General features: G+C 43.3%; 1 protein-coding gene across 1 annotated transcript; it reads left to right on the top strand.

The window, feature by feature from the left end:
- Positions 1–4: 4 nt before the first annotated feature.
- Positions 5–12,893, top strand: UFD1 (ubiquitin recognition factor in ER associated degradation 1). Its single transcript, XM_042442067.1, has 12 exons — positions 5–360; positions 2,391–2,523; positions 3,747–3,779; positions 4,825–4,946; positions 6,211–6,341; positions 7,096–7,168; positions 7,463–7,531; positions 7,714–7,779; positions 8,905–8,952; positions 10,085–10,173; positions 10,788–10,869; positions 12,090–12,893. The coding sequence occupies exons 1-12, from the start codon at positions 358–360 to the stop codon at positions 12,162–12,164; spliced, it is 924 nt and encodes a 307-aa protein (XP_042298001.1). The 5' UTR covers positions 5–357; the 3' UTR covers positions 12,165–12,893.
- The last annotated feature ends 861 nt before the right edge of the window (positions 12,894–13,754 follow it).

Here is a 13,754-nt window from a genome sequence, read left to right on the forward strand (position 1 = left end):
GGCTTGTTTACGAGGCCTTGGAGCGCAAAGGCTTCACAGCATTTTGCTAAGCCGGAGCGTTCGAGGTGCACTCTGGGAAGGGTAGTTTTTAGGCACACCTCGCCTGCAGCCTTTTCCGCCGGGGAAGCTTGTTCTCTCTTCCCCAAAAGCCCGCCCAAAGTGAGGGGGCTGAAGGAGAGCCGCTTTGGAACCCAAGAGGGGCGCCACAGGAGGCGGGGAAGCTGAGCGGAGGGGCGGCTTCCGCTTTCCGCTTCCTGTCGGGGAGGAGAAGGGGTCTGTGCGTGTGTGTGGACGGCGCTGAAGCGGCTTGGGAGCGCTTCGGAGCTGAAGGAAGGGAGAAAGGAGGCCGGCGGCGCCATGGTAAGGGGCCTCCGGGCGGCCTCGGGGCCGGGAGGGCGATTGTCTTGAGTGACAATGGCGGGTGACGACGAGGCCGGGCCCCGGAGGAGGAGAGCCAGCCTTCCCGCCGTTTCAGGCTCCGAGGGGCCTCAAGGCAGCCGCTGGAGCAGGCCTGGCTCGGTAAAGAGGGGGAAAGCGCCGAGTCATCCTCCTTCCCTGGAGGAAAGCCTGCCGCCGAGCGCTCTCTGGCGCCCTCGCCCTTGGAGAACCGGGTTTGGAGCCTCCTCGGTCGCAAAGGGGGGGGGGGAGGCTCGGCAAACTACACATCCCAGGGCTCTGTAGGACGGAGCCATCCATGGTCATGAAAGAGGGGTCGAACTGCATGGCTCCTTCGAAGCTAGAGCTGCGTGAGTCTGTGGAATCGGTCTGGAGAGAGAGAAAGAGAGAGGGGCCTTGGAGTCTCGCTGAAAGGAAGAAGGTGGCGGCAGGAGCCTCTCCAGGCTTCAGTCTCTTTCCTCGGGTGCATTTGGGTCTGAGGAGCTCCCAGGGATTTGGACTAAAGGCACCTAGGGAAGGAGACCCACGTCTGCAACAGCTGCTGCTGCCAACACCTTCCTTCCAGTGAGCCTCAAAGGGGCTCTAAGAGCTCCATAGCTTCCATCGACCTCGATGTACTTCCTCAGATACATTTGGAGGAAGTGGGGCTGACGCCCAGGGAAGCTCCTGCTGCCAAGTTCTCTCTTCCAGTGAGTCCCAAAGGGGCTCCAAGGCCTCTCTACAGACTGCTTCCACAGACTCACAGGGCTATGGCTTTGAAAGGGAGAAGTTGGCAGCAGGAGCTTCCCTAGACTTCAGTCTGCTTCCTCAGATGCCTTTGGAAGGAGACTGAAGCCCAAGGAAGCTCCTGCTGCCAACTTCTTCCTTCCAGTGTGTCTCAAGGGGGCTCCAAGATCCCTGCAGACTCATTCTACAGATTAACACAGCTAGAGCTTTGAATCCGACCTCTAAGATTCTGTGTGGAGAGCTCTTGGAGCCCCTTTGAGACTCAATGGGAGAAAGGAGTTGGCAGCAGGAGCTTTCCTAGAATGTACCAAATGCACCTGAGGTAGGAGACTGAAGCCTAGGGAAGCTCCTGCTGCCAACTCCTTTCTTTCCGTGAGTCTCTCTGCAGACTGATTCCACAGACTAACATGGTTATAGCTTTGAATTCTTTCTTTCAGTGAGTCCCAAAGGCGTTGTATGATCTCTCTACAGACTGATTCCACAGACTCACACGGCTATGGCTTTGAAAGGAAGCAGTTGGCAGCAGGAGCTTCCCTAGAGTCAAGTCTCCTTCCTCAGATGCTTTTGGTGAGGAAGGAGACTGAAGCCTAGGGAAGCTCCTGCTGCCAACATCTTTCTTTCAGTGAGTCTCAGAGGGACTACAACACCCATCTACAGACCGTGTTATTTCTTGGTGGTGGGGTGTGCCCTCAATTCATTCCTGACTTAATGGCAACCGTATCCTGGGGATTTCTTGGCAAGTTTCTTCAGAGGGGGTTTGACATTGATGTCCTCTGAGGCTGAGAGAGTGTGACTCGCCCAAGTTTCCATGGCCAAGCTGGGATTCAAACCCAAGTCCTAGTCCAACACTCAGACCACTTACACCAGGTTGGCATTGCTTCTATAATGTGCATAATGATTTAATGATTTGGAGAGAAGAGTCCACATCCGTGCTTCCAGCAGCCAACAGGTATCATACCTGAAAAGTATAAATTCCAAATATCAGACCTTGATTTTCCATTTCATGTAAGGGTCCCCATTTTGCTATGCCATTATATTTACTGGGACTGGCACATCCACAGATTTCATTATCCATAAGGGGTCCTGGAACCAAACCCCAGCAGATAACATGGACCCACTGTGTAAGTGTTGGGGTGTTTTGGTTAGTGTTGTTGTTGTGTTGTCATTGTTTTGCTTTATGATTTGTTAACCGTAATAAGGGCTTGTTGTTTCATATTTTGTGTAATTTCATTGAATGCATTGTCATATAATGATTTGTTTCTCCCTAGTTTTCTTTCAACATGTTTGATCATCCAATTCCCCGGGTCTTCCAGAACCGCTTCTCAACTCAATATCGCTGTTTCTCGGTGTCAATGCTCGCTGGGCCTAATGACAGATCAGATGTGGAGAAAGGCGGGAAGAGTATGTGTTCATTTTTGTTTCTTTGGAATGATCCCATGCATATTCTTCTCTTATGGTACTGAAAATAACAATAAGCTGCAAAGCAGTTTTGTAGTTGCTTTAAAAAAACATCTTTTTGGTAATTTTGGGAAGGGGGAGTGGGCTGAAAGATAGATAGATACATACAGAACCATCACCACCACCCCTCAAAAAACCCACAATCCATATATATGCCAAGAGAAACTAAATGAAGCAGGAGAAAGTCAGTTGGAACCTCTGGTGCACAGGGGAAGAAGCTGGGATGGTAGGTTGCAGCATTTAGGTGGAAATGGTCCAAAACACACTGCAGAAATAATCCAGTTTGAGACTGCTTTAATTGCCCTGGCTCAGTGCTAGAGACTCCTGGGAATTGTAGTTGGTTGTGGCACTAGAGCACTCTGACAGACAAGGCTAAGCGTCTCATAAAACTAAAGTTCCAGAATTTTCTAGCATTGAGCCAGGGCACTTAAAGTGGTCTCAAACTGGATTATTTCTGCACCTATAGCAGCCCCTTGTTGAATCATTTTCCCTTGTCTCATAAAGAGTCCAGACTATCTGAAGAACTGTATTTTCCCATATGACCCTGCTCAGGCTATGGATTCTTTCGAAGGAGGTCCTCCTCTTGGTCCTCCACTGACAGAAGCACACTCTGTGGGGATATGAGAAAGGGCTTTCTTGGTGGCTGCTCTCAGGCTCTAGAACTTCCTTCAGAAGGGGGCTAAATTGCCCCAATTCCCTTTTGTCCATCTGCTAAAATTGTGTATTAACTCTGTAACTTCCTGAGCTTTTATCTATACCTCATGTTTTGAGCTGCCAAGTTCCAGTTTGGAGGGGAAGATTAAATATAAATAAAATAAATAAAACTCTTGACTATGGATTTGTATGTTTCCTACTCCTCTTCTACATCATTGGGGATGCGGGGAGCGTAGCAGGGCAAGGGAACTTGTTGGTGGACTCCAGTTCCCACCTGCCTGGTTGGGATTATGGAATCCATAGCTTTGGGTGTAGATAATTTTTTAGGCACTGAATACATTTCACTGCAGGCTACAGTAGGGGAGGGGTTTGGGGAGTGTGGGAAAATTGATGCTTCTCTTAACTTGCAGTTATGTCCTAAGACATTTTAAAATGTTCTGTGTTGGAACTATGTTTGCTTCCCATACACCTCAACTTACTCTAACTTTCTTGTTGGTGTTTTGTTTTTGTAGTAATTATGCCACCCTCTGCTTTGGATCAGCTCAGTGAGTAACTTCTGTTCAACCTTTTTGTGATGTGTATGGTCTGATTGGTTATTCTGTTACTGCATAGGTTTGTAGCAAGGCAGGATTGGTATTTTACTGGTAGTGTTGCTACACTGATGCTGGGGAGGTTTTGTCTCTCCAGATGGTTTGGGCATCAGCTTCCATGGTCTCTTCTGACTGGCCATGCTGGCTTGTACTTCTGAAAGTCCAAAACATCCAGAGGGTAAAATATTCCCTTTATATTACAGAAGTGGTAACTGGTTGTAAATGACAAGTGGACTGTGGGGTGCATAAATTAAGTACTGTAAAATAACAGGACTGCTAGCTTTTTAAAAATATATAATATACAGTGGGCTCATGATATCCACAGGTTTGGTTTTAGGATACCCTGTGGATCCCAAAATCCATGGATGTTCAAGTCCTGTTAAATACGATGGCAGAGTAAAATCTTCTCCTTTATATAAAATGGCAAATCAAAGTTTGCTTTTTGGAATTTATATATATTTTTGTGCGCAGTATTTTCAATCCATGCATGCTTGAATCAGTGGATAAAGATCTGGATATGGAGGACCGACTTTATATGTAGAAAACAAAACTGAGTCTGTCTTGGTCAGGAACTGAAATCTTTGCCGTTCCAGGTGTTATTGGATGCTAGGTCCCATCATCCCTGAACTTTGGCCATATGGGCTGGGGCTGATAAATGTTGGTGAATACAGGAATGGAAAATATTGTCTGTTGGTATGCATCAGGTTCCATTCTTAGGGGGCTTTAGAAAAGTTCTTAAGAGACACATATTCTTTCATTATCTCTTGATCAAATATTTATTGCATTATACTGACCTTATATTTTACTTTTAGCTGTTTATTAATGGGCCTGCTGGTTCATACATTAGTTGTTGCATTATTTTGACTTGTGTTTAGATCAGTTTTTTGAACCTGTCTTCAATGGAATTTTCTCTTTAAAACTTGCATAAGACCGCTAGCCTAGATCTTCTTAAGGGATGCTGATCTAACAGTGTGGTTGTTCCCCCTCCTGTTCTCTCTAGGCCGACTTAATATCACCTATCCTATGCTATTTAAACTGACCAATAAAAATTCAGACCGTATGACTCACTGTGGTGTGCTTGAGTTTGTGGCTGATGAAGGCATTTGCTACCTTCCGCACTGGGTAAGTGGACACTTTTGTTCTTTTAAACCTGCAGAGAGGACTGGGCTAATATTTTTGTGGAGGGTTGAGTGTTCTTTGTGTTTTTGCTGGAGGTTTTGGGAGTGTGTGTCTCATTTTAAACTGAGGGTGCTCAGCTCAAACCATTGCAAGGGTTCTTAAAAGTGGACCACCCCTTTAAAGATCAACTGCAGTTGTATCTAATCTCTTGCTCTTACTAGTGCCCCTGGTGGTCTCTCACCAGACCAAATCCATGCCTGGTTATCTTCAGTGACAGTATCCTAGACTCCCTCAGTTCTTTCTTAAAATGGGTTTAAAAGCCTCAGAATTCTTACATGGCATTTGAGCAAAGCAGATGGCACATCTGGTACAGTACCCTTACGCTTCCAGTGTAAATTTCAACCCCTCTGCTTTGCTGCCAGCAGGAGAAGGGGGCACTTGTGGGCAATGGTTGGCACCAATGGGGAACTTTCTCCCAATCAAACCATTGCATCATACTCGCTTAAATCTTTACTGACGTTTGAGTGTGAAGGTTTATGACTAGATAATACTTCTTTGGGTCAATTTGTACCATAAATGTTCTCTCCTAACTAAATTACATTAAGCCTTCACAAAAACAAATGCAAATGCAATACTCAGTGACATATGTGTGGGACAACAGAAATTACAGAGTAGTGATCAACCACTGAATTACTTTCTTGGAACCCTTTTTTTTCCTGGGCCAGAATATTTGATTCTTCTATTCGGTTTCTCAGTCTTGTCATCAAATGCTGTGCATTCAGTTTGCTTACTACTGATGACAGAGAAATTAATTTATAAGTTGCAGTGTCAATTTTGTCTCCTTTCCAAAATATTGGAAGTACTGTCTCTTTATTCCATCCTTTGAGCAAATGACCTCTCTCATTGTATGCTGTAAACAGGGGCGCTAATAGTTCAGACCACCAACCAAGAGAATACTTCAGGAATGCTGGAGGAATGTAATCATTGCCTTTGTATTCTAAAAGTGGATTATCAACTGCTCCCCCAACTTCTGGGGAAACAGATACCTAGCTAATATTGGATTCCTGATTATTATTTCAGGTCTATTTGCATTAAATATTTTGCCCAAACCTCTCTTCTCTGTTGCTTGCATGACAGCCCCAAATTGCTTGGTGGCTATCTTTTTTTCTTTGCTTGCTTAAATTTTAAACATTCAGTGTTGCATCTGGCTTGGCTCTCAGTCTCCCAAGGAAGAGCTTGAATGCATGTCATTGTGTCTGTTTTGCAGATGATGCAGAATCTGCTTCTGGAGGAAGGAGGCCTAGTGCAGGTAGAGAGTGTAAACCTTCAGGTGGCCACGTACTCAAAATTTCAGCCACAGAGTCCTGACTTCCTTGACATCACCAACCCCAAAGCTGTGTATCCTTTTCTTCAAGCTTCTGTAGGAGGAGTGGGGTGGTTTGCTTCAGTGTTCTTATAATGACAAATAGAACCAGTTCAGGGAGAAGACAAGTCAAATCTGCAGGTCTCTCAGCAAATAAAGTTGACTAACCATTATGAGTATGCACTACCAGTGATGTGAAAGGCATTTTGCCTCTCAATACCAGTTGCTAGAGAATATGTGTAGGACGGAGTTATTGCCCTGATGCCCTGTTTGTGCACTTACCACCAGTTACATACATGCTGCCGTGGGAACAGAATAGGCAGGTCTTGGATCTGATCCACCAAAGAATTTTGTCTGTTCTTGCTGATGGAGTGGGCCCTGCTTTCCATATTTCCCTCTGTTGCAGTCAGATCAAATGGTTGCTACCAGCTGACAGTTAAGAGATGGAGGAACCTAGTGGAACTCAGTAGGTTTAAAATCAGCAAGTGACCTCAGTCCAAAACACACTGCAGAAATAACCCAATTTAAGACTGCTTTAACTGCCCTGGCTCACTGCTAGGGGATCCTGGGCGTTGTAGTTTTGTGAGACATTTAGCCTTCTCTGTCAGAGAGCTTTGGAGATCACAATAAATTATAATTCCCAGAATTCCCTAGCACTTAAGCCAGGGCAATTAAAGTAGTCTCAAACTGGATTATTTCTGCATTCTGTTTTGAACCCTGGTTCCAGAAGTGAAGTGTCACCTCAGTCTTGGAAATTCAACTTCTGTTTCAATTTAACATCCACTAAAGATTGGAAAATGCACTCAGAAATTTTGCGTGCTTGACCACTGGAGATGTTATTGCCATCAACTACAATGAGAAGGTAAGACATGCTGTTTAAACTATAAAAAGTAGGTTACATGTGGGTGGCCTATGGGGGAATAATTTGAAATCATGAACTGGCTTCCATTCTGCTTATATTTATGGTGAATTCTAAAATTAGATTTATGATGGTACTATGAGCAAGACTGTCTTCCATTTAAGGAGATTTGCACTGATTAATAGTGTCCAATTTAATCAAAAGTACTGGAATATGGGGGCAGTAAGAACAGTTCCAAGGCATGGTCACTAAAACTGCTCTAGAAGTGGTGATATCTTTTTGCTTTTCTTGTTCTAGATTTATGAGCTTCGAGTCATGGAAACCAAACCGGACAAAGCAGTGTCAATCATCGAGTGTGATATGAATGTAAGTTAGGGATGGATGTTTCATTTTCTGCTTAAATTCTGTTTGTGGGAAAAGATAAACCACCTTGGAAGTAGTTATTGACAACCAATCTGTAGATGTTGCATGTTACAAATAGGGGAAGTGGCAGGTACTTAAGTTTCTTGCTGTTACCTGATTATAAGTTTTGCATTGTATTGGCGCAGGTAGATTTTGATGCACCATTGGGTTACAAAGAACCGGAAAGACAGGTGCAGCATGAGGAATCAACAGTAAGTTGCCTTTCGTTGTGTATTTCCTTGACTGATTCTCTGACCTTTCCCCAAATCACTTGAAAAAAGCAGTGAATTATATAAACACCTTGTTAGGAAGTTTCTTGCTTAGGGGAATTTTAATTAGCTCAAATATAGCCGAGAGGAGGTCCTAACAAAACCACGTGCCGGAATCGGGTCCCAACAGTGTATACCAGAGGTTGCCAGCAAGCCCCAACAGAAAGAGACACTGATACCAACTAGGTCCAATTAAAAGGGTAATGTTTATTAAAGCACAGGGAAAATCACACAGCAAAAGGGGAGCATGCACACACACATGCATTCAGTGCTACAGCAGGGGATGGGTGAGTTAGGGAGATAGGTCTGAGAAAGAGAGGCACCACTAGGGAATACTACCTTAGAAGTCTTATCCGGGAAGTCTGATGAAGCTTGGATGGACAGTGAATCATGGCTGCAGGAGCGGGGGAAGAGGGCTGCGGGAGCTAAGAGCAGAGTTCAAACTGGTGTGGACCAGCTTGCAACCTGGTGATAGCACAAGGAGGGTCCAAAAACCTGGCATTCTTATAGTGCGAAATGTATCTGGAGGCTAGGGAGACTTGCTGGACAAAGGTGTTGATTGCTTGGGCTTTGTTAAGCCAAGAGCAAGTAATGTGTTGTACAGTGCATTTAGGTCTGGACACAATTCAGAGGGGCATCCGACTTGATTACTAAGTCATTAAGCTGATCACTGGCTCATCAGGTGTGAGGCCAAGTCTATTGTCTTACTTGGGTAAGCAGTGATGATTCTGGTTTGGCGACTCCCAAACTTCCTGAGGAGAGTTTCCAATTCCATGTTTTTCTAGGGACTCTGCCTTTGCAAGGCAAGTTGCCTACGTGGCCTCCTCACCTTTGGCTTAATGGCGGGTCTTTTATGAGGTCAGTCAGGGGTCATAGTACAGACCACATGTACCCAAAATTTTATTAGAACCAAACTTGATAACAACCTGTCCAGGAGGACCAAAGACTGGTGAAAAAAATACCCTGCCAAAGTTAATTCTTGTGGGGAACTTTCTGGCCCTTTATTGTATAGTGCCCTGTGGAGCCATGATAAGATGCATGAATATCTTTTCCTCTTTTGCTTTTCAGGATGTTGAAGCAGATCACAGCGGCTATGTGAGTGACCTGGGATTCCGTGTAAGTCTCTTGTTTAGCTGACAATAATGCAAATGAAGGACAATTATATATTCATTTAATACTGCATGTGTTTCTTGCAAAGTACTAGCCTTGAAAAAGAATTTGAAACAAGTGAGAACTGCAACAGAAGGTTGCATTGTGGCGTATTCTTTGCCCTGTTCCACTGCTTCTCAGTTTTATTTTTAAAATCCCAACTAATAGTAATTCATTACTCAGTCTTTGTTTGTGGCTCCCCCTCATCCAGCATCATAAATATTTATTCTGCTAGAAACCTTAGCGTTCCTCTCATTCTGCATTTATGAGTGAGGATTTTTGGCTGCCTAAGGACTGGTGCCTATGTGTGAATACTGGAGATAGAGGTACACCTCAGTTAACAAAATACATGTGGTTTTGAGCATTATCACTTTAAAAGAAAATTTGGTACCAGAAACAGAAATAACATGGAAAGAATATGGATGGGCTCCTGCACCACAAAAAAAGAAAAGCATTTCAACTTGTTTTAGCAATTTTTTCAATCCAATACAGTGGTCCCTCCACATTTGCTGGGGTTAGGGTTGAAGGACCCCTGTGAATGTGGAAAAACAGCAAGTATTCCATTATATTTTTAATAGTGGTTGGGGCTTTGGGGGAACTGATGGAGAGCTTCCTTGGCAACAAAAGTGGGGCTCTGTGGCTCCATGTGACCCTGTTTGCCCACTGCTGAGTTACAGCACAGCACATACTGGTATGTGTCATGTACTATAAGACTTTAGTATATTGAAAATTAATATGAACCATTTCTTGACAAAATACAGGAAAAACCGTGATCTAAAGGAGGGGTGGGCAACATAGCTTTTCAGATATTGTGGATTGCAGCTGTCATCTCAGACCATTGCCTAGGCTGATGAGAACTGCAGTTCAACAGCATCTGGAGAGCTATAGGTTTTCACCCCACTATAAAGTATCCTGTCAAAAGATGAACATTGGTAGTTTTTTCTGGGCTTTGGGAAGACCTTGGATAAATGGAACTTGGACTGATCAATCAGATATAAAAACAAATTTGGAAAACCATTTAGTTTTTACTGGAACAGTGACTTATTGATAATGTAGAAATTACACACACTCTCTTTTTCTCTCTCTTTTATGCCCATAGGCATTTTCAGGATCTGGGAACAGGTTGGATGGGAAAAAGAAAGGCGTTGAGCCAAGCCCTTCCCCAATTAAACCAGGAGACATTCGAAGGTTAGTTTATCCAAAGCAATTCTTTGTTTATACCCGGCCAGACTCACTTAGATTTGACAGTGAAGTTCTGGGTTAGATGGAATCATGAGCTTCAATAACAGTTTCGTCTGAAAAGTGTAATGTGATTTTGGCGTTTTGAGATTGAATGTTTAAAACAGCTTATCCATGATGAATCAGTGAGTGTGATAGTTCCATTTTCCATAGGAGGCAAGCAAAAGGGATGCCTCAGCCGAATTCTACAAACGTTATCAATCCTTACTATTTTAATTTTAACCCTAATAGGGTTTCCATAAGTTGGAAAGGCACACATGAAATGGCAGTTGCCCTAAAATGGTGATAACCTTCTTTTTATACATAAACTTAATAGTCCAGCACCTCTGAAGCCTTCCAGGTTCAGGAAAGCTCAAGTATAGACAGCAGCCCTTTAAACTTACGCTTAAGTGTTAATACACTTACACTCTCTTGGGTCCAAAGATTTCAGCCTTCCAGCTCTCCCTTATATGCATAAAAATGATTATTTGCCATGGGCAAAGGGTTAGACAGGGCCTTAAAGCAGAACACTGGCGCCTATATATTTTTAATAACTAAATAACTGTCAGCAATCTCTTCTGCAGAGGAATTCCTAATTATGACTTCAAGATTGGCAAGATCACATTCATCAGGAATTCACGACCACTGATCAAAAAAATCGAAGAGGTGAGTACAGTTGTACCTTGATCCTTTTAGCGTGGAATTTTGTGGATGGAATTATCCGTCTCTCTAAGGGCTTGGTGTACTGACAAACTGACATGAACAGTCTTGGAGAAATTCTTGTGCTTTATGCTGTGAGTTCAGTTCAATTAGGAAAAAGTAGCAAAAGATTCTTACTATCATATATATATATATATACACACACACACTTTGCACCTCCATTTTATGCTGTCACTGATGGCTTCATACCTGCTGATCTTACTGTTTCATTAATACTTTGTTACGTAGGTACACTGGAAGCTGCATTAGACAGACTATTTGCCAGATCATTTTTCCATCTACCACAGTTTTAACTACTTCTCTCTATATTTTAAATATATAAACATAGCTCATTGCAGTTGCTAATTACATTGTTTAACCGTTGGCTAAAATAAATGCTACTGTATATATTCTTATAAAGCTATTTACAGTTTTCATTTTTGTATGCATAAGTCCCTGGGACAAAATAAGGCCTCAACAGATGAATTTTTGCCGCTTTAGTGCTTTCTTTTTTTGTGTGAGATACAGTGGTGCCTCGGGTTACGAAAGTAATTCGTTCCGCGGCCGCTTTCGTAACCCGAAAAGCCTTCGTAAGCCGAATTGCCATAGGCGCTAATGGGGAAAAGCCGCGATTCCGTGCGAAAAAGCCGAAAAAAGCACCAAAAGTTTTTTCGTAACCCGAAAAAACATTCGTAACCCGGAACAATAATTCCCTATGGGATTTTTTCGTATCCCGAAAATTTCGTAACCTGGGTATTTCGTATCCCGAGGTACCACTGTATACAGAATTTTGTTTTGAAAATAAAAATGATCCCGAGGCCAAAAATAGGCCGAGAGATCTCTTGACTTTTCCTCCCTCCAGCTTTGACCCACTATTGTTGACAGAGTGGAATTAAAACAGTGTCTTATAGTATATTTTAAAGAAAACTAGTTGAAGGAAGCAAACATCTTTGTAACACAACTAAGTAGCTTGATTTGATGCCATTTTGGGGTCTTGTTACATTGGAATTGAGTGTGGGATAGAAGACAGTTCTGTAAAGTAATTGTGTAACAGGGTGTTTTTGTATAGATCTGGATGTTAAACATGTTCCAAGATAGGAAGTAGTGACTGACATGGAACAGATCTGTGTAATTGCATGCAAAAACAAACCCCTCATAGAATTATGCTTTCTATACCTTTTTTTCAGGATGATTCTGGTAGCCGCTTCATTGCTTTTTCTGGAGAAGGCCAGTCACTGCGCAAGAAAGGAAGGAAACCATAAATCCCGACTCCTTTGGCTGAGAGACAATAAAATAACACTGCAGCATTTCTGGCCTTTTAAAACTTTCTTTCTTGGGGTTCCCCCCCCCCCTTATTTTTTGGGGGGAGAGAGAAGAGAGACTCCTGCTCAAACAGCACCCCAAGAATGTTGTCTTCCTATTCTGTATTTTCAAGGTAACTTGGTGGTTCAGAAATTTGTACTTAGTAGAAAACGAAGCTGCAGGTCTGTGCTGACACAGACTTCTTGGAGAAACCCAAGAAACAGAGCTAAGTAAAATGTTTCCCTGCTTAAGAACAGTTGATCTAATTTTTCAGTCTCTTTGTAGGGCTATCCTTATAATTGTGCAAAGTTAGCAAATTGTCTCAGTCAGCAAATGCTGAGGGGGCAGTGCTATGTCTTGTAGTCCCTTGAACACTTTGCCTGCCCCTTTTCTTTGGATGCCTAACACTATTTGTAAGTGCTCACCTGCAAGATTTGAGTTACTGCAGTGGTAGAAATTTCAGGACTGAAGGAAATGTTGGTGCTGGGGGGCAGAATTCTTATGGGGCAATGGCCTTAGAGCTACATCCCTGCAGGGTTTTTTTCTGGTAGCAAGGACTGAAGTGGTATAAAATTAGTGGCTTTACATGGATATGAGGAATTGTCAATTGGCGAGCCTTAGGAGAATGGTCTTGGTGGTGAGTTTTCTTGCATTCCTTAGTCGATAATAAAGGCTTTCAGATCCATGTATTCCTTGGCAAGTTGGTTCCTCTCTATACAGCTCTGAAAAGTAATGGACAAGTCATGCTCTGTCTTCAAAACGGACGGTTTACTATAGATTATATCACATTGTGAAGTCAAAGTCTTGCATAGTTTTTCGTGATTTTTTTTGGGCTGTGGCCATGTTCTAGAAGAGTTTCTTCCTGACGTTTCACCAACATCTGTTCTGTTCTACGCTGTCAAGCTCACATATAGATGGATACAAGAGTAAATCGAGTCTGGTCTCTGACTAGACACCAAAATGACTGACCTGAGGTCCTTTGGATATACCATGGCTAGACATGATTCACTGGAAAAGATTATAATGCCTGGTGAAGCAGAAGGCAGGAGCAAAGAAGACCACATCACAGATGGATGCTCTCCTTCAAGGAAATCACAGCTGCCCTGGGTCTGCAAGACCTAAGCAGGGCTATTCATAACAACATCTCTTGAAGGTCTCTCATTCATTTCTTCTTTGTCTTCAACGTATGATAACCCTCTGATGGGGATTGACTTGGGAAGATTCATTCCAAAGTGGTTGGTCCTTGCCTTTGAGCTGAGAGAGTGTGACTTGTCCAGGCTCATCCAGGGAGTTCCCATGGCCAAGACGGGGTTGAAATTCTGGTCTCCCAAAACCCATCGCCAACATCCAAACCATGCTGGCTTCTCTCTTATCCGTAAGGTTGCCATAAATTGAAGTTAGCTGGATGGCATGGAACAGTATGTACAGTACTTCTCAGTAGAGTGTTCTCTTGTTGGTTTTGCAGGTCTTTGGATAAGTGAAAAGAAACCATTCCCTGACTGTGTGTCTGTGCCTTCAAGAGCTGTGGTCTAAAACAGCGGTTCCAAGAC

Source organism: Sceloporus undulatus, chromosome 10 (genome assembly GCF_019175285.1).
Source record: "Sceloporus undulatus isolate JIND9_A2432 ecotype Alabama chromosome 10, SceUnd_v1.1, whole genome shotgun sequence".
Lineage (NCBI taxonomy): Eukaryota > Metazoa > Chordata > Lepidosauria > Squamata > Phrynosomatidae > Sceloporus > Sceloporus undulatus.